Below are 25,366 nucleotides of genomic sequence, written 5' to 3' on the forward strand. Positions count from 1 at the left end.
TCCACGATAATTTTATATCCTGAGACTAGTGTATTCAGAAAATATTTTTAGCAAAGGGGGCATTGACTTTTCAATATTGGTCAGGTATATCAGGAGATCACCTGCAAATATATTTATTTTATACACATGTTTACTAATAGTGATACCAGTTACATTTGGGTACTGTCTATTTCTTAGTATTATTAAGTTCTTCCTTCTCTGTCTCCCAAACCAAATACATCCCTCTCCACAACCCCATCCCAGTTCTGCCCTATTTACTCCACCCAAGCCAAGCTTGTCCCACCCTCCCATTGATGCCCTCTCTTACAAATCTATGTTCCATTTGACCAATGTTAGGGTGAGTAATGCACAGAAAAAAATCTGAATATTGTAACCCCCTGAGATAAACATAAGATCCTGGTTATGTTGCTTCTCTGTAGATGATGGGGAATACTTACCTGTGACAGTCAGATTGGCGCTGCTCTGCATGTCTCCAGTATCACAGGAGTATATCCCAGAGTCATCTGGGTCCACATTGTGGATGAGAAGCAGGTTGAGCTTGCCCTCCTTACGGTTCTCATACTTGTCTCCGTTCAGTAGGGGCATGTTGTTGCGTCTCCATGTGACAGGAGTAGTGAGGTCAGAGGTCGTACAGGATAAGGTTGCCGTCTCCCCTTCCATGATGACGGTGTCCCGGGGCTTCTCCTCAATGAGTACTTTAACTGGACACAGAGGAAAGTCAACTCTCAAAATGTGTACAGTACACATATAATTGTGTTTATACATTATACTTCTTGGAGTTTTGTTGCACTGAATATGGCCGTGATGAGCTGTTCTACAGCTGCACCATCGAGAGCATCCTGACTGGTTGAATCACTGCCTGGTATGGCAACTGCTCGGCCTACGACCGCAAGGCAATACAGAGGGTAGTGCGAACGGCCCAGTACGTCACTGGGTCCAAGCTTCCTGCCATCCAGGACCTCTATACCAGGCGGTGTCAGAAGAAGGCCCTAAAAATTGTCAAAGACTCCAGCCACCCTACTCATAGACTGCTCTCTCTGCTGCCGCACGGCAAGCGGTACCGGAGCGCCAAGTCTAGGTCCAAGAGGCTTCTAAACAGCTTCTACCCCCAAGCCATAAGACTCCTGAACATCTAGCCAAAAGGCTACCCAGGCACATTTACAGTGCCCCCCCCCCCCCCCCCCCCCCTCTTTACACCACTGCTACTCTCTGTTGTCATCTATGCATAGTCACTTTAATAACTCTACCTACATGGACATACTACTTTAAATAACCGGTGCCCCCGCACATTGACTCTGTATCGGTACCCCCCTGTATATAGTCTCGCTATTGTCATTTCACTGCTGCTCTTTAATTACTTGTTACTTTTATCTCTTGTTCCTATCTGTATGTCTTTTAAACTGCATTGTTGGTTAGGGGCTCGTAAGTGAGCATTTCACTGTAAGGTTTACACTTGTTGTATTCGGCGCATGTGACTAATACAATTTGATTTGATTTGATGGGGTGTGAGTCCTCTACATGCAGCAGGCGTGTGCTATTACACAACCAATCACACACATACCTTTCACAGACACAGTGGCGGTGGTCTCCACACAACCTGCCTGGCACGAGTAGCTGCCACTGTCCTCGGACTTCAGCTCCAGGATGTGTAGCTGAAACACACAGCCGTCCTGCTTCATCTGGTACTTCCTGTTGGGCCTGAGAGGCAGCCGGCCCTTCCTCCACTGGACTGGGACTCCAGGCTTAGACAGTTCACAGGACAGGAAGGCCGTGCCTCCTTCCTCAGCCTCCACAGCCTGCAGCTCTTCTTCAAAGCATGGAGGCAGCTCTGGGTAGTTGGAAGACAATAAGGGAATTCCAAATCCATGTTCCATTTGACCAATGTTAGGGTGAGTAATAGAAAGAGATAACAACAATATTCTGAATTTCGTGTGATTTATTGTGGGTATTCTATGTTCTTTCGTTCTATTATTTGTATTTCTAATACTTTTTTAAAGCACGTCTTTGGCGGGGTAATTGGTATTACCGAACATAAATGCAAAAACTTTGGGAGTCATGCCATTCTAAAGAAATGAAATCTACCTGGAAGGTTAATGGGAAGATTATTCCATTTAATTAGATCAGATTTAATATTGTTGAGTAATGGAATAAAATGATCTTCATATATTTGTTGTTTGCTGTCACTTGTTAAGCATCCTAAGTATTTAATATGTTTTGTTATCCACTTAAAGGACTGCTGTGCATCATGAGGTATTATTATTTTTCCATTATTTTGTTCCATTCCAAGATAATTTTATATCCTGAGATTTTAGTGTATTCAGAAAATATTTTTAGCAAAGGGTATTAAGTTTTCAATATTGGTCAGGTATATCAAGAGATCACCTGCAAATAAGTTTATTTATATTCATGTTGACTAATAGTGATACCTGTTACATTTGGGTCCTGTCTAATTCTTAGTATTATTAAGTTCTTCCCTCTGTCTCCCAAACCAAATACATCCCTCTCCACCACCCCCTCCCAGTTCTCCCCCATTTACTCCACCCAAGCCAAGCTTGTCCCACCCTCCCATTGATGCCCTCTCTTACTAATCTATGTTCCAACTTACCAATGTTAGGGTAAGTAATGCACAGAAAGAATTCTGAATATTGTAACCCCCTGAGATAAACATAAGATCCTGGTTATGTTGCTTTTCTGTAGATGATGGGGAATCCTTACCTGTGACAGTCAGATTGGCGCTGCTCTGCATGTCTCCAGTGTCACAGGAGTATATCCCAGAGTCATCTGGGTCCACATTATGGATGAGAAGCAGGTTGAGCTTGCCCTCCTTACGGTTCTCATACTTGTCTCCGTTCAGTAGGGGCATGTTGTTGCGTCTCCATGTGACAGGGGTAGTGAGGTCAGAGGTCGTACAGGATAAGGTCGCCGTCTCCCCTTCCATGATGACAGTGTCCCGGGGCTTCTTCTCAATGAGTACTTTAACTGGACACAGAGGAAAGTCAACTCTCAAAATGTGTACAGTGCATATATATTAGTGTTTATACTTTATACTTCTTGGAGTTTTGATGCACTGAACATGACTGTGATGAGGTGTGATTCCTCTACATGCAGCAGGCGTGTGCTATTACACAACCAATCACACACATACCTTTCACAGACACAGAGGCGGTGGTCTCCACGCAACCTGCCTGGCACGAGTAGCTGCCACTGTCTTCCTTTTTCAGCTCCAGGATGTGTAGCTGAAACACACAGTTGTCCTGCTTCATCTGGTACTTCCTGTTGGGCCTGAGAGGCAGCCGGCCTTTCCTCCACTGGACTGGGACTCCGGGCTTAGACAGCTCACAAAACAGAAAGGCTGTGCCACCCTCCTCAGCCTCCACAGCCTGCAGCTCCTCCTCGAAGTACAGTGGTAGCTCTGGGTAGATGGAATAAAGTTAGTATTACTCAAATGTTCATAAAATAAATTTTAAGGTATTGCACTTACAGAATATCCCCATAGAATGGCCCATGAGGATAAGTCAAAGAATAATGTTCCCTAACTATGGTACAGAAAAACAGTGCTACTTTATGTCTTTACCATTGACCGTCAGATAGGCATCGCTCTGCATGTCTCCAGTGTCACAGGAGTATATCCCAGAGTCCTCTGGTTCCGTCTCATGGATGAGTAGGAGGTTGAGCTTGCCCTTCTTACGCGTCTCATACTTGTCTCCGTTCAGTAGGGGCATGTTGTTCCTTCTCCATGTGACAGGGGTAATGAGGTCAGAGGTCGTACAGGATAAGGTGGCCGTCTCCCCTTCCATGATGTCAATGTCCTGGGGCTTCTTCTCAATGAGTACTGATAGAGACAGGAAACAGATTAAACTAAGTAAATGCGCCCTAATTGCACACACATACTGTATGAGTGGTTAAAGAGAATAACTTCGCATTGTACTGTCCATTAACAAATTAAAAGAGGCAGCACACCTTTGGGTTTGTGGACAACTAGCAGTTGGGCAGAGGTTCTCTCCTCCCCAACCACGAAGGCCACGGTCCCGGTCTCCTCCGGGGTGGTCATGGTCAAGACCAGGCAGTGCTGGTGGCCCTCAAAGCTCATCTGGTTCATTTCGTTCTTCTGCAGTGGGCTGGAGCCCAGCCACCACTCGCCTTCACTCACCTCGGCATGGGACAGCTCACACACAAACACTGCGTCCTGCCCGGCTGTGACTTTCATGTCCTTCAGTCCGGACAATATTTTCACACGCTCTGTAGAGAAAGAGTTAGACTCGGGAGCGTTTTTAATAGGTTAATGTAGCAAGCCATACAGAGATGAGATGACCTACGCAAAAAAATGCAATTAGGTAATCTTATCTTGTTGATGGTCTACCACCATCCCTTATATTTGTGGAAAGATATAAGCTATCCTCTACCCACACTAATCACATACCAAAACAGGGTGAAACAAAGACTCATTGTGCTCCTATAATTTTGTAAATTTAAAGAGGATACACAGTACTGTAGATTTACTTCAGTCCCCACTAGGATGGGGACTGGCCCACTAGGATGGGTTAGACCTACCTTTCACAACCAGCATGGCTGTGGTTTTCTTCCCCCTAGTGATGCAGCTGTACTCCCCGGCATCCTCCAGACTCAGCATCTTGATCTCCAGGGTGTGAACGGGACCTTTCTTTTTTACAATGCACCTCTCCCCATCTGTGACCAGGCAGGCGTCCTTCTTCCAGGTGACGGGGACAGTGGCACTGGAGACCTCACAGGAGAGGACCACGGACTTCCCCTCCATCACCACATTGCTCTCCAGCTCCTTCTCAAAGAACACTGAGGCAGCAGCTGTATGGACCAGAGAGCGACATCATCAGAAAATGCCTTGTCTTTGGGGGCCATTGCACTATACTATACAGTGTATATATGATACTGTGTAGGCTACGATTTGTCTGTCATGGCAAAATATTGTTCTGGAATATATTGAATGTGTATTGTTTTATTCCTAGAGAGAGCAATTGCATTGACCTCTTGCTTATTGCGTATTCTAGAACACTTTGGTACAGTTGCTAGGGAGGCCCATACTTCAACTCTTTGTTTCCTGGTGATTGAGCATTACACAAAATGACAGCCAGACAACAGGAATGTACTGTACCTCTCACGTTGACTTCAGCAGTGGTTTTCTGGTCTCCGAATATACAGCTGTACTCCCCCACGTCCTCTGGCTGGATGTTTCTAATGTGCAACTCCGCTATCTTTCCCTCCAGCTTCATCTGGTACCTTCCTCCAGGGCTCACCTCCTCCTCCCCTTTCCGCCACTCCACCGGGACCCCAGCTTTAGACAGCTCACAGCGCAGGGTCACGATGCCCCCCTCTGAGGCCTCCTGGTTCTTAAGACCCATCTTGAAGGTGACAGGGATGGCTGAGGACATGAGATCAAAACCAACCGTTTGTAGTGCTTTTGCAAATATGTCATTAAGTGCTTAAAGGGATATTTTACTCAAAAACTATATTTTAATATTTTGTTCATAAATTCACTTTTAATACTATCCCCAAAAATGTTGCATGTCAGCTGTTGAGTTTAAGATTCGAGAGCACTTTCAGTACAGAGCAAAAACGGTGATTGTTACGCAAAGTATATGCAAATTATCATTGTTGAGTAAAACATCCCTTTAACAGGAACCAGGCATAACAGAGGGAGGCCTTCCTCCATAAAGTGAAATAAAGTCATAGCAAACCAAGAGCAACTCCTCTTACGGGTGATGTTGACAGTGGCGGTGGTTTTGGCTTCTGCGTAAACACAGCTGTAGAGTCCGGTGTCCTCAAGCACCGCATTCCTTATTGTCAGTTCCATTGTTGCCTCTCTCTTCTTTATCTGGTACTTTACTCCGTTCTTCAGCAGCCCCTCTCCTTTTCTCCACTCTGCCGTCAGTCCTGGTTTAGAGAGCTCACAGAATAACGTCACACTGTTCTCCTCCTCGACTTCCAGGTTCTTCAACTTCACCTTGAACGTGACGGGAGGAGCTAGGGACAACAAGCAAAAGTAAATCGTAAAACTCATATAAAGTCCTCATAGCGGACAAGTGTAAAATAGAGTTACTGCATGGACCCATGAAACATCAGAAACTGCAAGCAGATACAGTAACAAACACAAAGGGCATGTACAGTACAAGGCCTATGTCTTCGCTGTTTATACAGTATATTGTTGTTGCATACATATTAACAACATATAACAAAGTGTATACTCAAAGTGTATCAATATCACCAGTCTGACTCACCCGTCACGGTCAGTTCAGCAGTTGACTGGGCATCTCGACTCTTACAGGTGTATTTCCCAGCATCCCTCTCCTCCACGTTATGGATGAGCAGTTTAGTGACGCGTCCCTCTTGCTTCATCTCATATTTGTCTCCAGACTTCAGGATGACTCTGCCCTTCCTCCAGTCCACTGGGTCACCGGGCTTGGAGAGCTCGCACCAGAACTCCCCACTGTCCCCTTCTTTGATCACCGCACTCTGGACCTCTTGTGTGAATATTACAGGGAGAGCTGAGAAGAACACATATTTAAGACTGTGAGAAACATCATTTGGCTCAACTGCTTTGATTTCTATCCATCAGTGGCATGTTATTTGACAAGCAGGGTCAAGGATTCATCTCATGTGTATCCCCATCCCTCCTTATGGAAAATACACTTAATCCAAAACACGAAATTTAAAGACATTGACATTTTCAAAAGCACGTCAAAATATTAGTGTTGAGTAGGCCTGAAACGTTAGTTTCGGAACATACCCCTAACTTTGATATCAGCTGCTGTCTTGACGTTGCAGGCTGTGACACAGCTGTACTCCCCAGCATCCTGAAGGACCACCTTCCCGATGACCATCTCCACGGTCCTGCCCTCCTGCTTCATATGGTGCCTCTCACCTTCCCTCAGCAGCTCCTCTCCCCTCAGCCACACCACGGGGACCCCTGGTTTAGACAGCTCACAGCGCAACGTCACGCTGCCCTCTTCTAGAGCCTCTTGGTTTTTCAACTTCTGTTTGAAAGTGACTGGGATGGCTGAAGAATGATACAAACCCATAACATCAACAGTGTGTGGGATTGAAGGGTACACTGTGAATTTTGAATGTCAGAAGACACATTTTTCAACAACAAAAAAAATCCTCCTACCAGTGATAATGATGGTGGCAAAGGTTTGCTGGTCTTCCGACAAGCAGCTGTAGACACCACTGTCCTCAGGTAAGGTTTTCCTGATGATCAGCTCCAACGCTGCGTCTTTCTGCTTCATTTGGTACTTCTCTCCGTTCTGCAGAAGAGCTGTTCCTCTCCTCCATTCAACTGACATCCCTGGTTTAGAGAGCTCACAGCACAACGTCACAGTGTTGCCCTCCTCGGCCTGAACGTTCCTCAACTCTTCTATAAATGTGACAGGGCGAGCTGAAAGACACCATAGGAGAGGGTAGTCAAACCTATATGAAACCTACATTTCCCTTTGTTTATGTAAGCAACTGGGATTGAATACAAACGCATATCCTATTGATTAAATCTACAGTCTATTTGCCCAATTAAACATTCAAGCTTTCTCCAACATCTCCATAAGACATAAAACTCATGACTTCTGCACTTAACATAACCAAAATATACCCACCCTTCATTGTAACAGTTGCTGTGGTCATTTGTTCGCCACAAATACAGGCGTAAACCCCACTGTCCTCCAGATTTGCGTCGATGATCTTCAATTCCACCAGTAAATCTTTCTTCCTCATCTGGTACTTGCCTACATTCTTCAGCAGCTTTGCTCCCCTCTTCCACTCAACTGAGGCTGCTGCTTTAGACAGTTCACAGTGTAGCGACACCGTCTTACCCTCCTCAACTTCCATGTTCCTCAGCTGTTCTTTGAAAGTGGGGGGTAGGCCTGAGGAAAACCAGGAACAGTAGTGAGTGGTGGTACAACTTGAATGTGGAAAGGACAACGGGCTAGTCCATGTCATGCTTTATGCTTGTGCTTCTGTCACAGAGAGAATTCAATAATCCAGAGGAGCTTTTGGATTTCCTGGGGTGGAATGAAAGCTGAAATATAAGACTCTTCTTCACAATGATGAGACATCTTTTTTTGATGCAGCATCAGGTTTATTCTTTCACTTTTAAAGCAGCGCTGTGAAACAATGTTATTATTGGTTCTCAGGCACATTGCTACAGGCAACAGGGCATTTGATTGGCTCATTGCTCATTGAAGAATCAGTGATGAACATGCACTGTTTACCAGGCCTCCTTAGCAACGTCCCATTCATTATGCACTGTTTTTTGTTGACTAAATGGAGAGTTAAATGTGGTATGCCTAGGGCTGTTGTGGTGACCGTATTACCGCCACACTGGCGGTCACAAGTCATGAAGGCAGTCAAATTCCACGTGACCGTTTAGTCACGGTAATTAGGCTTCTCCAAGCTCTGATGCTGCTACTGGTCATTAGTAGCCTACCAAACAGCCTACCAAACTTGCTAACTGCCTGGTACTCAGCACTCTATTGTCCATCTAATCACTCTGACATCAATGCAAATGTTATCAAAAATCACACTTCATGAGAGCCCATGAGCTCATGTTGTGCAACATTTCTATAGGCTATGCAATTGCGCGAGAAAAAAGAAGGATGGCCTCTACTAAAAAGAGGAGGATCACATCAGATTTCTATAGGCTAGGCCTACTATATTTATTTCTCAACTTTCCTAATATTAAGCACATTGCTTATATTTACAATAGGAGTATAGCCTATGTGGCTTGCATGAAAATGAACCACGTGAAAAGTGTCCTCCATGCACTATTTAAATGCATAGATGACATGTCTTTTTTCCTGTTGTCCCTGTTAAGATACAAGTGCATGATAATGGTCCATTCTAAATCAAAACAAATTTCACACATACTATTTAGTATATGTAAAGACAAGATTAAATCAAGAATAGTCTGATGGCTGACAATATTAGCCTATCACATGTGAATTATATATTATCAGGGAGAGAGTTTTTCCTAGCCACCGTGCTTCTACACCTGCATTGCTTGCTGTTTGGGGTTTTAGGCTGGGCTTCATAAATAAATTTGATTTGAATGATGCCCAGCATAAAAAACAACACATTTTTCCCCCGATTTTTTCTAATCATAGTCGCACACCTCATGTAGGCTAGCCCATATGTTTTGATAAGGTTTGTATCACAACTGAAGTGGCCAAATAACTACTTAAAATGAAGCACATTAATCCGCTTTACAAGGGGTGTAAAGCCTAACTGGCATACATAAGCAATGCATTAGTTTCAAGTTTGGGTAAGATAACTTTCACGATAAAAATTCCTCTGTAACGGTCCTGACCTGTTTTATGTTGTTTTTTGTATGTGTTTAGGTCAGGGCATGTGTTTTGGGTGGGCAGTCTATGTTATCTGTTTCTATGTTGGTTTTGGTTGCCTGGTATGGCTCTTAATTAGAGGCAGGTGTTTTGCGTTCTCCTCTAATTAAGAGTCATATTTAGGTAGGGTGTTCTCACTGTTTGTTTGTGGGTGATTGTCTTCCGTATCTGTTTTATGTCTTGCACCATACGGGACTGTTCGGTTGTTCGTTTCGTTTCGATGTAGTCTGTTTCCTGTCCGTAAGTGTTACGTTTAGTTATGTAAGTTTATGTTCAGGTTTCGTCTACGTCGTTTTCTTGTTTTGTATTTTTGAAAGTGTTTTGTTTTTTCGTGTTGCCATCGTCGTGTTAAATAAAAGATGGCTTATTTCCCTAATGCTGCATTTTGGTCTGATGATCCTTCTCTCCTCTCCTCGTCCGAGGATGAGGAGAGCGACAGCCCTTACAGAATCACCCACCAAATTAGGACCAAGCGGCAAGGGAAAGCTCGACAGGGCAACAAGGACTCCTGGACTTGGGACGAAATATTGGACGGGAGAGGTCCATGGGCACAGCAGGGAGAATATCGCCGTCCCAAAGCTGAGCTGAAGGCACTGAGGAGAGTAGAGGCTACCGGAGAGAGGAACTGGAGTTATGAGGGAACGCGTCTGGCACGGAAGCCAAAAAAGCCCGTAAGTAACACCCAAAAATTTCTTGGGGGGGGGGATAAGAGGTATGGGGCCAAGGGCAGGTAGGAGACCTGCGCCCACTTCCCAGGCTTACCGTGGAGAGCGGGAGTACGGGCAGGCGCCGTGTTACGCAGTAGAGCGCACGGTGTCTCCTGTACGAGGGCATAGCCCAGTGCGGGTTATTCCACCTCCCCGCACTGGCAGGGCTAGATGGGGTATTGAGCCAGGTGTCATGAGGCCGGCTCAACGCGTCTGGTCTCCAGTGCGTCTCCTCGGGCCGGCATACATGGCACCTGCCTTACGCATGGTTTCCCCGGTTCGTCTACATAGGCCGGTGCGGGTTATTCCACCTCCCCGCACTGGTCGGGCGACCGGGAGCATTCAAGGGTTGGGCAAGGTAAGGTTGGGCAGGCTCAATGCTCAAGAGTGCCAGTACGCCTCCACGGTCCGGTATTTCCGGCGCCACCTCCCCGCCCCAGCCTAGTACCTACAGTGCCTACACTACGCACTAGGCTACCAGTGCGTCTCCTGAGCCCAGTTCCTCCTCCACGCACTCTCTCTGTAGTGCGTGTATCCAGTTCGGTGCCTCCAGTTCCGGCACCACGCACTAAGCCTCCTGTGCGTCTCCAGAGCCCTGTACACACTGTATCTTCTCCCCCTACTAATCCTGATGTGCTTGTCCTCAGCCCGGTGTCACCAGTGCCGGTACCTCGCATCAGGTATAGAGTGGGCTTTGAGAGTACAGTGTGCCCTGTCCCTGCTCCCCGCACTAGTAGGAAGGTGCTTATCCTTAGCCCGGTGCCTCCAGTTCCGGCACCACGCACCAGGTCTACAGTGCGCCGTATCCGGCCAGAGCCATCCGTCTCCCCAGCGCCATCTGAGCCATCCGTCTCCCCAGCGCCATCTGAGCCATCCGTCTCCCCAGCGCCATCTGAGCCATCCGTCTCCCCAGCGCCGTCTGAGCCATCCGTCTGCCATGAGCCTGCAAAGCCGCCCGTCTGCCATGAGCCTGCAAAGCCGCCCGTCTGCCATGAGCCTACAGAGCCGTCCGCCAGACAGGAGCCGCTAGAGCCGCCCGCCAGACAGGAGCCGCTAGAGCCGCCCGCCAGACAGGAGCCGCTAGAGCCGCCCGCCAGACAGGATCTGCCAGAGCCGCCAACCAGACAGGATCTGCCAGAGCCGCCAACCAGACAGGATCTGCCAGAGCCGCCAACCAGACAGGATCTGCCAGAGCCGTCAGAGAGCCATGAGCGTCGAGAGCCGTCAGAGAGCCATGAGCGTCGAGAGCCGTCAGAGAGCCATGAGCGTCGAGAGCCGTCAGCCCGCCATGAGCGTCGAGAGCCGTCAGCCTGCCATGAGCGTCGAGAGCCGTCAGCCTGCCATGAGCGTCGAGAGCCGTCAGCCTGCCATGAGCGTCGAGAGCCGTCAGCCTGCCATGAGCGTCGAGAGCCGTCAGCCTGCCATGAGCGTCGAGAGCCGTCAGCCAGCCATGAGCGTCGAGAGCCGTTCAGTCAGGATCTGCCTGAGTATATCAGCCGGGACCTGCCCCTTGTCCCGGTGTTGCCCCTTGTCCCGGTGCTGCCCCTTATCCCGGTGCTGCCCCTTGTACCGGTGCTGCCCCTTGTCCCGGTGCTGCCCCTTGTCCCGGTGCTGCCCCTTGTCCCGGTGCTGCCCCTTGTCCCGGTGCTGCCCCTTGTCCCGGTGCTGCCCCTTGTCCCGGTGCTGCCCCTTGTCCCGGTGCTGCCCCTTGTCCCGGTGCTGGCCATTCATTTAGGGGATGTTAGTTTTAGGGTGGTCATTGGGAGGGGAAGACAGAAGCGGGGAGTGACTATGGTGGTGTGGGGACAGCGTCCAGAGCCGGAGCCACCACCGTGGTCAACTGCCCACCCAGACCCTCCCCTGGGCTTTGTGCTGGTGCGCCCGGCGTTCGCACCTTGAGGGGGGGGTTCTGTAACGGTCCTGACCTGTTTTATGTTGTTTTTTGTATGTGTTTAGGTCAGGGCATGTGTTTTGGGTGGGCAGTCTATGTTATCTGTTTCTATGTTGGTTTTGGTTGCCTGGTATGGCTCTTAATTAGAGGCAGGTGTTTTGCGTTCTCCTCTAATTAAGAGTCATATTTAGGTAGGGTGTTCTCACTGTTTGTTTGTGGGTGATTGTCTTCCGTATCTGTTTTATGTCTTGCACCATACGGGACTGTTCGGTTGTTCGTTTCGTTTCGATGTAGTCTGTTTCCTGTCCGTAAGTGTTACGTTTAGTTATGTAAGTTTATGTTCAGGTTTCGTCTACGTCGTTTTCTTGTTTTGTATTTTTGAAAGTGTTTTGTTTTTTCGTGTTGCCATCGTCGTGTTAAATAAAAGATGGCTTATTTCCCTAATGCTGCATTTTGGTCTGATGATCCTTCTCTCCTCTCCTCGTCCGAGGATGAGGAGAGCGACAGCCCTTACATCCTCTTTATAATAAAACATTACATGGATAATTGCATTTGGTTCACTTTTGATAATGGTGTTTTCCGCTAATGGAACATTTGCGCTTATTGCCTACTACCATGTGCGCATTGCTGCGCTTATAATGTGAAGAAATAGCCTAATAGTTTATCAACATTTAAGCTGAACGTTCTGTTCTGATCTGTTGCATCAGCCACATTTCGTAAAAAAGGTTTTTGATGCTAGTGGTTGGATTAAGTTGGGATCTATTGCACCCCACAACTGTCCCAGACTATGTTTGGAATATTTATTTCTCACACAGAATAGGTCAACTTTTGTACTGTCGGAGATAGTTGATTGACATAGGCTAGTGCTTTTGCTGTTCGTTAGGCCTACTCATCTTGTTGGCTGTCGAAAAGTAAATGTGGACAGTTCTTCCAATATCTTCAAAACGCACCTCGGAATTGGATAAGGGCGCGCGCAGTTGCGTCCCCGATTTGTCTGTCTTCACTTGTAGCCTGTGAGAAAGACCCACTTGATGGAGAGCCATGTAAGTGAGAGGTGATTCGGAGCGCTCAGCACTCAGGGAGAGGGATACAACGGCCACTGGCCACAAAAGGGATGGATTTTTTTACGGTGCAATACAGCCACACAAAGGGGATGCTGCCGTTAAATTCTAGGCATTATCAAGTGCTTGTCAAATTGTGAATGAGTGACTGATGTAGTGTGTGTAAACTGCGCAAAAAAACAAAGCAGAGCTCATGCCTTTCAAGCAACTTTTTTCAAATTATCATTAGAGTCGCGTCATGCAGCCTTACAACGTATTAAACATCTAAATATATAGCCCACCATTTGTAGAACAACTAAAGTTACATTAATAACTCTAAATTAAGCATATAGGAATACCGCTCAACACAGAATAGCCATATTTGCTCACTCCCTCAAATCGTTTGGAGAAAATATCCTTTCTATTTTATTCAGCTTTGTTCAACTGTATTCTTCATACTATAAAATAATACCACGGAATTCTAAGCACATCTTGTCTGCTAAATGAACTAGTGTAGCACACAGCCATTTGGCATAACCAGATCAGGACCTAACTGTAACGGAATTCCTCCTCCTCTTCATACGAAGAGGAGGAGTAGTGATTCGACCAAAATGCAGCGTGGTTATGTGACATAATGATTTATTAAACAAGACGAAGACGAAACGAAATACACTTGATAAACTACAAAACAAATAAACGATGTAGACAGACCTGGACACGAACTTACATATAACGTGAAGAACGCATGAACAGGAAACAGACTACATACAAAACGAACGAACGAACGATACCGAAACAGTCCCGTGTGGCGTAACATACAGACACTGACACAGGAGACAACCACCCACAAACAAACAATGTGACACCACCTACCTTAATATGATTCTCAATCAGAGGAGATGAAAACCACCTGCCTCTAATTGAGAACCATATCAGGTACCCATTAAACCAACATAGAAACACAAAACATAGACTGCCCACCCAAACTCACGTCCTGACCAACTAACACAATACAAAACTAACAGAAAACAGGTCAGGAACGTGACACTAACATAAGGACAACTCAGAGAATGCTATTCTGTTCTTCTGAAATAGATTACATTTTCTTCATATCTGTCACGTTCCTGACCTGTTGTCTGTTATTTTTGTATGTGTTTAGTTGGTCAGGGCGTGAGTTGGGGTGGGCATTCTATGTTTTGTGTTTCTATGTTTAGGTCATTGGTATTAGCCTTATATGGTTCTCAATCAGAGACAGGTGTTTGACGTTTCCTCTGATTGGGAACCATATAAAGGTAGGGTGTTCACACTGTTTGTTTGTGGGTGGTTGTCTTCCGTGTCTGTATGTATGTTCGTACCACACGGGACTGTAGCGTTTTTGTTTGTAGTCTATACCTGTTCGTGCGTTCTTCGTGTTATTTGTAAGTTCTCTAGTTCAGGTCTGTCCTTGTTTTTTTTGTTATTTTGTAATTATTCCAAGTGTTGTTTCGTGTTCGTCTTCGTCGTTTAATAAATTCATTATGTTTTCTAAACCCGCTGCATGTTGGTCTGATCCCTACTCCTCCTCTTCGTCCGAAGAGGAGGAGAACAAGCGTTACAGAACCACCCACCAACGAAGGATCAAGCAGCGGGTTAACGGACAGCAGCAGGTGTACAAGGAGGAATGGACATGGGAGGAAATCCTAGACGGAGAAGGACCCTGGGCAGAACCAGAGGAGTGTCGCCGCCCCAAAGCGGAGCTGGAGGCAGCGAAAGCGGAGAGGCGGCGATATGAGGAGGCAGCACGGAAACAAGGCTGGAAGCCCGCAAGTCAAACCCAAAAATTTCTTGGGGGGGGGCTCTCGGGGAATATAGTTGGGTCAGTCAGGGGACTTGAGCCAACTCCTCCTGCTTTACATAAGGAGCCGGTGAGGGCGGATTTGGAGGTGAGTGACGCAGAGACAGTAAAGGAGTTAATGGAGAAATTGAAGGAGAAAGATATGAGGGATGTACTGGTTTGGTGCATGAGGCACGGCATCCGTCCGAATGAACGTATTGGTGAGTTAATGTCACTGGGAACAGCTCTCCATACTCATCCTGAGGTGCGTGCTAGCCGTCTGGTTAAGACAGTGCCTACACCACGCACCAAGCCTCCTGTGCGTCTCCAGAGTCCTGTGCGTCCTGTTACTGCTCCCCGCACTAGCCCTGAGATACGTGTTCCCAGCCCAATACCACCAGTGCTGGCACCACGCACCAAGCCTCCTGTGCGTTTTCAGAGCCCTGGTTCTCCTCCATGCACTCTCCCTGTGGTGCGTGTCTCCAGCCTAGTACCACCAGTGCTGGCACCACGCACCAAGCCTCATGTGCGTCTCCAGAGCCCTGTACGCACTGTTCCTTCTCCCCGTACTCGCCATTATGTGCGTGCCCTCAGCCCGGTACCACCAGTGCCGGTATCAGGCACCAGGCCTATAGTACGCCTTGAGAGTCCAGTGTGCCCTGTTGTTGTTCCCCGCACTAGCCTGAAGGTGCGTGTCCTTAGCCCGGTGCCTCCAGTTCCGGCACCACGCACCAGGCCTACAGTGCGTCTCAGCCGGCCAGAGTCTGCCGTCTGCCCAACGGCGCCTGAACTGCCTGTCTGCCCAACGGCGCCTGAACTGCCCGTCTGCCCAACGGCGCCTGAACTGCCCGTCTGTCCAACGGCGCCTGAACTGCCCATCTGTCCAACGGCGCCTGAACTGCCCGTCTGCCCAACGGCGCTTGAACTGCCCGTCTGCCCAACGGCGCCTGAACTGCCCGTCTGCCCAACGGTGCCTGAACTGCCCGTCTGCCCAATGCCGTCTGACCTGTCCGTCTGCAAAGCGCCGCATGAACTGCCCGTCTGTACTGAGCCTTCAAAGCCGCCCGTCTGTACTGAGCCTGCAAAGCCGCCCGTCTGCCATGAGCCTTCAGAGCCGTCCGCCAGACAGGAGCCGCTAGAGCCTTCCGCCAGACAGGAGCCGCTAGAGCCTTCCGCCAGACAGGAGCAGCCAAAGCCTTCCGCCAGACAGGATCAGCCAGAGCCTTCCGCCAGACAGGATCAGCCAGAGCCTTCCGCCAGACAGGATCAGCCAGAGCCTTCCGCCAGACAGGATCAGCCAGAGCCTTCCGCCAGACAGGATCAGCCAGACCCGTCAGCCAGCCAGGATCAGCCAGACCCGTCAGCCAGCCATGAGCAGCCAGATCCGTCAGCCAGCCATGAGCAGCCAGATCCGTCAGCCAGCCATGAGCAGCCAGATCCGTCAGCCAGCCATGAGCAGCCAGATCCGTCAGCCAGCCATGAGCAGCCAGATCCGTCAGCCAGCCATGAGCAGCCAGACCCGTCAGCCAGCCATGAGCAGCCAGATCCGTCAGCCAGCCATGAGCAGCCAGATCCGTCAGCCAGCCATGAGCAGCCAGATCCGTCAGCCAGCCATGAGCAGCCAGATCCGTCAGCCAGCCATGAGCAGCCAGATCCGTCAGCCAGCCATGAGCAGCCAGATCCGTCAGCCAGCCATGAGCAGCCAGATCCGTCAGCCAGCCATGAGCAGCAAGATCCGTCAGCCAGCCATGAGCAGCAAGAGCCCGCCGGTCAGGATCCGCCAGAGCCCGCCGGCCAGGATCCGCCAGAGCCCGCCGGTCAGGATCCGCCAGAACCCGCCGGCCAGGATCCGCCAGAGCCCGCCGGCCAGGATCCGCCAGAGCCCGCCGGCCAGGATCCGCCAGAGCCCGCCGGCCAGGATCCGCCAGAGCCCGCCGGCCAGGATCCCCCAGAGCCCGCCGGCCAGGATCCGCCAGAGCCCGTCAGCCAGGATCCGCCAGAGCCCGCCAGCCAGGATCCGCCAGAGCCCGCCAGCCAGGATCCGCCAGAGTCGCCAGACAGTCATGAGTCGCCAGACAATCATGAGTCGCCAGACAGTCATGAGTCGCCAGACAGTCATGAGCTGCCTTCCAGTCATGAGCTGCCTTCCAGTCATGAGCTGCCTTCCAGTCATGAGCTGCCCTCCAGTCATGAGCTGCCCTCCAGTCGTGAGCTGCCCTCCAGTCGTGAGCTGCCCTCCAGTCGTGAGCTGCCCTCCAGTCGTGAGCTGCCTTCCAGTCGTGAGCTGACTTCCAGTCGTGAGCTGCCCTACAGTCGTGAGCTGCCCTACAGTCGTGAGCTGCCCTACAGTCGTGAGCTGCCCTACAGTCATGAGCTGCCACCCAGTCATGAGCTGCCACCCAGTCATGAGCTGCCACCCAGTCATGAGCTGCCACCCAGTCATGAGCTGCCACCCAGTCCGGAGCTGCCACCCAGCCCGGAGCTGCCACCCAGCCCGGAGCTGCCAGTAGTCCGGAGCTGCCAGTAGTCCGGAGCTGCCCCTCTGTCCGGAGCTGCCCCTCTGTCCGGAGCTGCCCCTCTGTCCTGAGCTACCTCTCTGTCCTGAGCTACCTCTCTGTCCTGAGCTACCTCTCTGTCCTGAGCTACCTCTCTGTCCTGAGCTACCTCTATGTCCTGAGTTATCTAGGGGGGACCGGTGTGAAGGTTCCTAGACCAGGGTTGGGGGCGAGGATCGCCACTCGGAGGACGCTAAGGAGGGGGACAAAGACAATGGTGGAGTGGTGTCCTCGTCCTGCGCCGGAGCCGCCACCGCAGACAGATGCCCACCCAGACCCTCCCCTTGAGTTTTAGGGGTGCGCCCGGAGTTCGCACCTTGAGGGGGGGGGTTCTGTCACGTTCCTGACCTGTTGTCTGTTATTTTTGTATGTGTTTAGTTGGTCAGGGCGTGAGTTGGGGTGGGCATTCTATGTTTTGTGTTTCTATGTTTAGGTCATTGGTATTAGCCTTATATGGTTCTCAATCAGAGACAGGTGTTTGACGTTTCCTCTGATTGGGAACCATATAAAGGTAGGGTGTTCACACTGTTTGTTTGTGGGTGGTTGTCTTCCGTGTCTGTATGTATGTTCGTACCACACGGGACTGTAGCGTTTTTGTTTGTAGTCTATACCTGTTTGTGCGTTCTTCGTGTTATTTGTAAGTTCTCTAGTTCAGGTCTGTCTTCGTTCGTTTTGTTATTTTGTAATTATTCCAAGTGTTGTTTCGTGTTCGTCTTCGTCGTTTAATAAATTCATTATGTTTTCTAAACCCGCTGCATGTTGGTCTGATCCCTACTCCTCCTCTTCGGACGAAGAGGAGGAGAACAAGCGTTACAATATCATGCTTCTTTAGACCTGTCTAAAATAAATAATGGATTTATTGTGAAGGTGTAGGCTATATTACATGGATCTATTAGACTTTTGAAAATGTAGATCTTTATTTATTCCTTTATTTAACTAGATGTTCCAAAGGTCTGCATCGGGGGCTTGTAGGCTATGTGCGGAAGCCAGGAGATGCTACATGTGTTTATGTTAATTAACGGGCAATTACCGTGATACCGACAGTTATTTGCATGACAATCACCGGCTAATGACATTTCATGACCGCCACAGCCCTAGGTATGCCTACTCATTGCAGGTTGTGTGCCCCAGACATAAGATTACTAGGCAGCTCCTTTGGATCACTGAAAAGCTTGAGCAGGAGGACAACGACCACAGCGATCCATTTTTTGCACGCTTCATAACTTACACACAGACAGTAACCACAAAAATATTTGTTTCTGCGCGCAGTGGTTTCAAGAACCTTCGATTGCAGTAATCCCAGTCATAAATGTCCTGTAAAGGATTACATCATATAGAGCATTCCGGTCCTTGAACTTGCCTGATAACGTTCATATTCAAGGACTCCGATCTATTAACCCTTTACAGGACCACAAGCAGGTAACCACACAGTTACAAGTAAGGGACAAAGCTCTCTCAGTGCTGAGTACTTAAATCATGGGTACACAGGAAGATATAGAATTGTATGTAGTCTAACCTCTCTTGTTTATCACACTGGACTGAAGATTCCCCTGGATGTACAGTATCACAAATGTACGTAGGAATTTGTATGTCATCGTAATGAAGTCATGGTTAATCACAAATCTAGCCATGTTCACGGACCACACGTTAAAAGAAAAATGTCTGAGAGTGCATTTATAGCTTTGGTCTGACTCACCTGTCACGGTCAGTTCAGCAGTTGACTGGGCATCTCGACTCTTACAGGTGTATTTCCCAGCATCCCTCTCCTCCACGTTATGTATGAGCAGTTTAGTGACGCGTCCCTCCTGCCTCATCTCATATTTGTCTCCAGACTTCAGGATGACTCTGCCCTTCCTCCAGTCCACTGGGTCACCGGGCTTGGAGAGCTCACAGAAGAACTCCCCACTGTCCCCCTCTATGATCACCATGTTCTGGAGCTGCCGCTTGAACGTCACAGGGAGAGCTGTGGAACCATCAACATTGGTTCATATTGTATGAGCGCAAAAAGTACAAATAGAAACTAACTATTTGTATGGTCTCAAAGCGGGAGTCACTCACAACCCTTCCACCTCTAACCTAAAGAAGTAAATTAGCTTATTTAGAAGGAAAAGCATTGACATCAAATGTTTCTTACCCTGCACTTTAACTTCAGCGGTGGTCTTCTGGTCTCCAGTGACACAGCTGTACTTGCCTATGTCCTCCGGTTGCACATTGGTAATGGTCAGCTCAGCTATTTTCCCCTCCAATTTCATCTGGTACTTTCCTCCGGACAGGTCTTGGGACAGTTCTGTCTCCCCCCTCCACCACTCCACTGAGACCCCAGCCTTAGACAGCTCACAGTGCAGGGTTATGCTGTCCTCCTCTGGGGCCTCCTGGTTCTTCAGACCCACTTTGAAGGTGGCAGGTACAGCTTGGGGGGGGAAAAAACAATTTCATCATAGAGTGAACACTGAATGTACTGAAAGCTAGAACAGCCTGGAGAAACCTTTCCCTTCGGTAGATCAGATGAAGGCCAATTGAATGAACCTTACACCATAGCTAAGGGCTCTGGTTAAGTTAGGCATTCAACCCCCTATAGAAGGGGGTTCTGCTAAGCTAACATATGAATTGTTTTAAGATGGCCATGCAAAGGATCGTTTAGCGATTTGATTTCGAATTTTAGAACGCTACAGACGTTTCCGTGAGGAGGCCGACTTTCGGGATGTCTCTGGTCTGACAAACACCGCTGTAGCTCTGCCACCTTCCACCGCCAACGCGGATGGCCGACATGGGCGGATGCGGTGGATTCAGACGTAGCCCATGCAAAAAACAGATGTCTCTAGCTTAAAGAGACTCTTATGGGGATTTGTTATTATTAAGCTAATTAGATGTACGCAGGGGCGCAGACATCGACTCTAGTTTAACCAAGTTTATGTGCCATTAACACCAGTGACAGTTGTTTCATTAGAGCACAGAGCACCCCCCCTCCCCCTACCAATGACTTTGACAGTGGCCTTGGTCTTCTTGTCTCGACACACACAGCTGTAGACTCCACTGTCCTCTGGCAGAGCCTCCCTGATGAGGAGTTCCAGTGCCGAGTCTGTCTGCTTGATCTGGTATTTGTCTCCGTTCTGCAGTATCCTCTCTCCTCCCAGCCTCCACTCCACTGGAACCCCTGCTTTAGACAGCTCACAGTGCAGCGAGATGGTGTTCCCTTCCTCGGTCTGCAGGTTCCTCAGCTTTTGCTTGAAAGTGATGGGAGTTGCTGAAAGACCCCATGGCAATGAGAGACATGGAATGCTGTCTATTTATTTCAAGGACTGTGATTTCATGCTGATGTACTGTATACTGCATACAGTTGAATTCATATCCAATGTGAACAAAATGTGAATTTAAATCTTTTCTCAGTTGTCGCAAACCCTTACCTGTGACTGTAACACCGGCTGTGGTTTCCACATTGCCACAAACACAGGTGTAGATATTGCTGTCTTCGGGTTTGGCATCTATTATCTTCAGTTCATTCACCAACTCTCTCTGTCTTATCTGAAACTTCTCTCCGTTCTTCAGCAGCTCCTCTCCTCCCATCATCCATTCCACAGGGACTCCTGGTTTGGAGAGCTCACAGTGTAACACCAAATTGTTCCCCTCCTCAACATGCACGTTCCTCAGCTTTTGTTTGAAGATAACAGGCAGGGCTGAAGAAACATGAAAAAATTAAATATGAGAATAGTACAAACGTTTTTTTGTTTTTTTTATTGCCTTCATGTAAATGTCCAAAATGTACATTTATAAAATGTAACTTCAGAAAAGATTAGCTATACATGAAAACATAATAAGGGTGAGAAACGTCCTACCGCTGATTTTGACGGTGGCTGTGGTCTTTTGGTCTGCACACTCGCAGCTGTAGACGCCACTGTCGTCAGGCACAGCTTTCCACATCTGAAGCTCTGATATGGTCTCTCTCTTCCTTATCTGGAACTTCACTCCATTCTTTAACAGCCCCTCCCCTTTCCTCCACTCTACAGGGACTCCTGGTTTAGAAAGCTCACAGCGCAACGTGAAACTGCTGCCCTCCTCAGCCTGAACATTTTTCAACTGTTGTGTGAAGGAGATGGGGATGGCTGGGGAGTAAATAGACATATTTTAGTGTTGACCACCAACAGGCGGGAAGACAGAATGACAATGGAAAATGTCTATGAAAAATTGTTTCAATAATCTTCAGATAGATTGGGTTTAATTTGTGGTTGTGATAATGCAACATTGTAAAGTTATTGAATTCATCTGATTTTTGTTGCCACTAATGTTACTCCATATGATGCATCCTGGAAATTGAAATGAAAAGCAAGGATGGCTTTTACCGTGGACTTTGAGGCTGGCTGTGGTTCTGTGGTCTCGGCACTGACAGGTGTAATCTCCTGAGTCCTGAGGCTTCGGGCCAGTGATGGTCAAAGAGATGAGGGACTTCTTCTGCTTCATCAGGTACCTCTCTCCAGCTCGGAGGGTCTCCAAGCCCCTCCTCCAGTGGAACGCAACCCCCGGCAGGGAGAACTCACAGGAAAGGGTCACATCCTCCCCTTCCTTTACCTCCCTGCTCTGCAGCGGATGGGTGAACTCAGCTGGAATGGCTGGAATAGAAAGAAGGACCCGTGACAGCATCTCCCAATGAGTAATACTGTACATTGTACTGCGACAAGAATACTCTAGGGGGAGCTGTAAAGCAAACAGGTAAAGAAGTAATCCTGTTCTGTCTTTTGAAATAATTGTTATCATATTCGGCTATGACCACTACATCACTACTTTACATGTGATGCCAAATGCACAGTAAGGAGGACAACGTGATAAAATGAAGGAAAAAAGGTCCTGTTCTCACCTTTTACAGTGACGACAGCCTTGGTGCTAACAGACCCAGCGCTGCACTCGTACACCCCAGCATCGCTGTTACTGACCTCCCTGATGGTAAGCCTGGCCTCGTTACCTGAGCGACTGACATAGTACCTCGAGGAAATCCACATTAGGCAGCCATCTTTGTACCACAGGATGTGGCATGGCTTAGAGGTGATACACACCAGCACCAAACCGCCTCCCTCAATGGCCTCGCAGTCCTCCAATGCTTTGGTGATGGTGGGACGTCTCTCTTTACCACGGGAAGGGTAGTTTACATAGACAACATGTCAAATACATACACTCTGGACCAAAATGACTGACACATCATTTACATTTTGTGAATAGTTGTTGTAATAGTACAGTGTGTTAATAGACGTTCGTAAAACAGGAGAACTTTACGCCGACGTTACCTCTAACAAGCAGTGAGGCGTAGGACCTCTTGTCGCCTGCCTCAAAGGAGATGGTGCCCGAGTCTTTACGAGCCAGTTGTTTGAACGTGAGGCTGTGGTAGCCCCCCGGGGTCACTTGGATCTCATTTAGCTCATTGGTGTACAGTAAGGTCTCATCCAGGTACCACTTGACCCCAACATAATCGCTGGGACAGATACGACACCTGAACATCACCGTGTCATTCTCCAGACACTCAACATCCTCCAGCTCGTCCATGATCAACACCTTCTGACCTGCAGAGATCACACACACAGGGATTTAACATGAAACGTGCAAGCTGTATAGAATGGGTATACTCAAAATGCCTGCCATTCCACCTGTCACTGAATGCTGACTTGGATGGGAAAGACCGTTCTATTCATTCTATTTCTATGGCCTTACCATGCACGGTCAGTAGCGCCCGGCTCTGCATGGTGCCAACATCGCAGGTGTACACGTCGGTGTCAACCTTCTCCAGGCAGCTGATGGTGAGGTAGAGGACCACGCCCTTCTGCTTCATCACATACTTCCTGCCCGCCCGGAGCTCTGCCATGCCCTTCAGCCAGGTCACCCGCTTGGCCGGAAGTCTCGTCTCGCACTCCAGCATCACCTTGCTCTTCTCCTCGGCCCGTGTGTCCCGCAGCTCCCGAGCAAATGTGTGCTGCAGCTCTGCAGGGGTGGGATGGGTTAAACACACTTCCTGTGTACTACACCTGAGCAGGTGTGTGGAGCGACAACATGGTGCAAAAGCAGTACAAAAACTGTCCAGAACATTTTAAAACAAGTCCTTCAAGTCATCAGTCTCAAGTCAAAGTCCAGTCCTGAGTCTTGAGGCTCTGAGTCAAAGTCTAGTCACAATTAATCTAATGTGCATGTGACACAAATCCACAACTTTGCTAAACAGCACTATACCATTACAGAAATACTGTAGTACTACCCAGTACTTGCCTCTGACCTCCAGCTTGGCCCGGGTGGCAATGCCGTCAGCCTCACAGCAGTACTCCCCAGAGTCTCTGATACAGGTGTTCGTGATAACCAGCCGTACCAGGTGCTCCTCCACACTGATCTCGTACTTGGGAGGACTGTGCCTGATCTGATGGCCGTTCTTCAGCCAGCGGATGAAGGCCTCAGGCTTGGTGATCTCACAGCTCAGCTCAGCATCCTCCCCTGGGGTGGCTTTGACGCTCGTCATGTCCCTGAACACATGCACCGGCTTCTCTATAGGAGTAGGGTTATATGTTACACATTACATCCAGATTTTCTCTAGGGACACATACATTATAATATATGTTTACAGCAGGCCCTCTGTCGAGACACAGACACATGTTGCTATAGGTTCTCTTTAGGAACAAACACACATTGTAGAGTAATTAATATTACTTGAGTGAAATACTCTTTTTGCCTTTCCAGAGATTAGGTCATGACTGGCCATGATGACACTCAGCTTTGTATACATTCAGACACTCACCTTTGACAAACAGCATGGTCCGGCAGCTGAGGTCTTTGACGAAGAAGACTACGTCCCCGGCTTCAGTCACAGTTGCGTCTCTGATGGTCATCTTGTACTTGCGACCCTTGTTTACGATCTGGATGCGGCTGTTGCTGACCACAAGTCGACCGTTCAGGGTCCAGGAGGGCTCGTCGATGACATCGTGAGAGAGGACGCACTCGAAACTGCAGCTCTCGCCCTCCAGAACGGCGACGGTCTTCATACGCTGGGCGATGGTGATGTGAATGTCTGCGGAGGGAAATTTCAGTGAGATCAGGTGGACAATTGATTGACGATCAGATGGACATTTCTGGTCCAATAATTTCTGGACCAGACCTCACTGATGATCTGGACCATACATACCATGTACAGTGACCTTGGCCTTGGTCTGGCTGGTGCCCAGGTCACAGCTGTAGTGGCCTGCATCATCCTTACTCAGACTATGGATGATGAGCGTTAAGGACTTCCCAAACATGAGCAGCTCATATTTGTCACTGCTGGCCAGGACCGTACCATCCTTCCTCCAGACGGGGGTGACCGTTTCCTTAGAGGTCTCACACTGCAGACACACCTTCCCCTCCTCCTCCCCTGACATGTCTTCTAGAGACCTGAGGAACACTGCTGGCTTTTCTGGAGGAGACAAGAAACAGTACAAACACATTAGCTACTGATCTAATCTAAATCTCTTACGTTCGTCCATGCATCAGTAGCTGATAAATATCTTGCTCAAATCATTTCAATCATCTTCAGGTCTCAGACATACCAAGTCTACTATATTTGCTTCATTTTCCAATTAAAACTCCAGATTGGGGAAAAACAAACTCGGTACTGACTAGGAACATACAACCCCTAGAATTACACTACCTTCTCAATTACTCTTGCAGTGGAAGCTCACAAGTGAAAAGTGACAACTGTACAAGGCATACCTTTGACCTTGAGGGAGGTGGACTCTGTGAGAAGGCCAGCCTTGAAGGTCACCCTGCTCTCCTGTGGGCGGAGATTTTTGATGGTGAGGCTGTGAATGGTGCCCATGTTCTGAATCCTGGTAACAGTGTTGGCGTTGAGGTGGTTGTCGTTCAGAAGCCACTGCACATTGGCTACCACGTAGTTGAGTTCACATGTGAACGTGGCGTTGCTATCCTCTTCCACCTTCACGTGCTCCAGGTGCCTTACGATCTTCAGCCTTCGCACTGAAAAAAATATCTATAGTTCATATC

The 25,366-nt window shown here is 48.5% G+C and overlaps 1 protein-coding gene across 1 annotated transcript in view; it reads right to left on the reverse strand.

Annotated features, from left to right (window-relative positions):
• Nucleotides 1-25,366, reverse strand: part of LOC129869345 (obscurin-like) — a 90,766-nt gene that overhangs the window by 55,863 nt on the left and 9,537 nt on the right. Inside the window, exons 8-34 of the mRNA XM_055943677.1 lie at nucleotides 25,076-25,339; nucleotides 24,513-24,779; nucleotides 24,129-24,398; nucleotides 23,609-23,878; nucleotides 23,063-23,329; nucleotides 22,642-22,914; nucleotides 22,218-22,481; nucleotides 21,706-21,972; nucleotides 21,202-21,468; nucleotides 20,773-21,042; nucleotides 20,343-20,612; nucleotides 19,503-19,778; nucleotides 19,065-19,331; nucleotides 7,620-7,886; nucleotides 7,142-7,408; nucleotides 6,761-7,030; nucleotides 6,252-6,518; nucleotides 5,731-5,997; nucleotides 5,129-5,395; nucleotides 4,552-4,821; nucleotides 3,961-4,239; nucleotides 3,575-3,832; nucleotides 3,126-3,412; nucleotides 2,716-2,962; nucleotides 1,562-1,828; nucleotides 1,207-1,209; nucleotides 438-701 (exon numbers count right to left, since the gene is read on the reverse strand). Of these exons, the coding sequence (XP_055799652.1) occupies nucleotides 438-701; nucleotides 1,207-1,209; nucleotides 1,562-1,828; nucleotides 2,716-2,962; nucleotides 3,126-3,412; nucleotides 3,575-3,832; nucleotides 3,961-4,239; nucleotides 4,552-4,821; nucleotides 5,129-5,395; nucleotides 5,731-5,997; nucleotides 6,252-6,518; nucleotides 6,761-7,030; nucleotides 7,142-7,408; nucleotides 7,620-7,886; nucleotides 19,065-19,331; nucleotides 19,503-19,778; nucleotides 20,343-20,612; nucleotides 20,773-21,042; nucleotides 21,202-21,468; nucleotides 21,706-21,972; nucleotides 22,218-22,481; nucleotides 22,642-22,914; nucleotides 23,063-23,329; nucleotides 23,609-23,878; nucleotides 24,129-24,398; nucleotides 24,513-24,779; nucleotides 25,076-25,339 (6,972 nt within the window). The remainder of the gene's footprint in view (nucleotides 1-437; nucleotides 702-1,206; nucleotides 1,210-1,561; nucleotides 1,829-2,715; nucleotides 2,963-3,125; nucleotides 3,413-3,574; nucleotides 3,833-3,960; nucleotides 4,240-4,551; nucleotides 4,822-5,128; nucleotides 5,396-5,730; nucleotides 5,998-6,251; nucleotides 6,519-6,760; nucleotides 7,031-7,141; nucleotides 7,409-7,619; nucleotides 7,887-19,064; nucleotides 19,332-19,502; nucleotides 19,779-20,342; nucleotides 20,613-20,772; nucleotides 21,043-21,201; nucleotides 21,469-21,705; nucleotides 21,973-22,217; nucleotides 22,482-22,641; nucleotides 22,915-23,062; nucleotides 23,330-23,608; nucleotides 23,879-24,128; nucleotides 24,399-24,512; nucleotides 24,780-25,075; nucleotides 25,340-25,366) is intronic.

This window comes from Salvelinus fontinalis, chromosome 14 (genome assembly GCF_029448725.1).
Source record: "Salvelinus fontinalis isolate EN_2023a chromosome 14, ASM2944872v1, whole genome shotgun sequence".
Lineage (NCBI taxonomy): Eukaryota > Metazoa > Chordata > Actinopteri > Salmoniformes > Salmonidae > Salvelinus > Salvelinus fontinalis.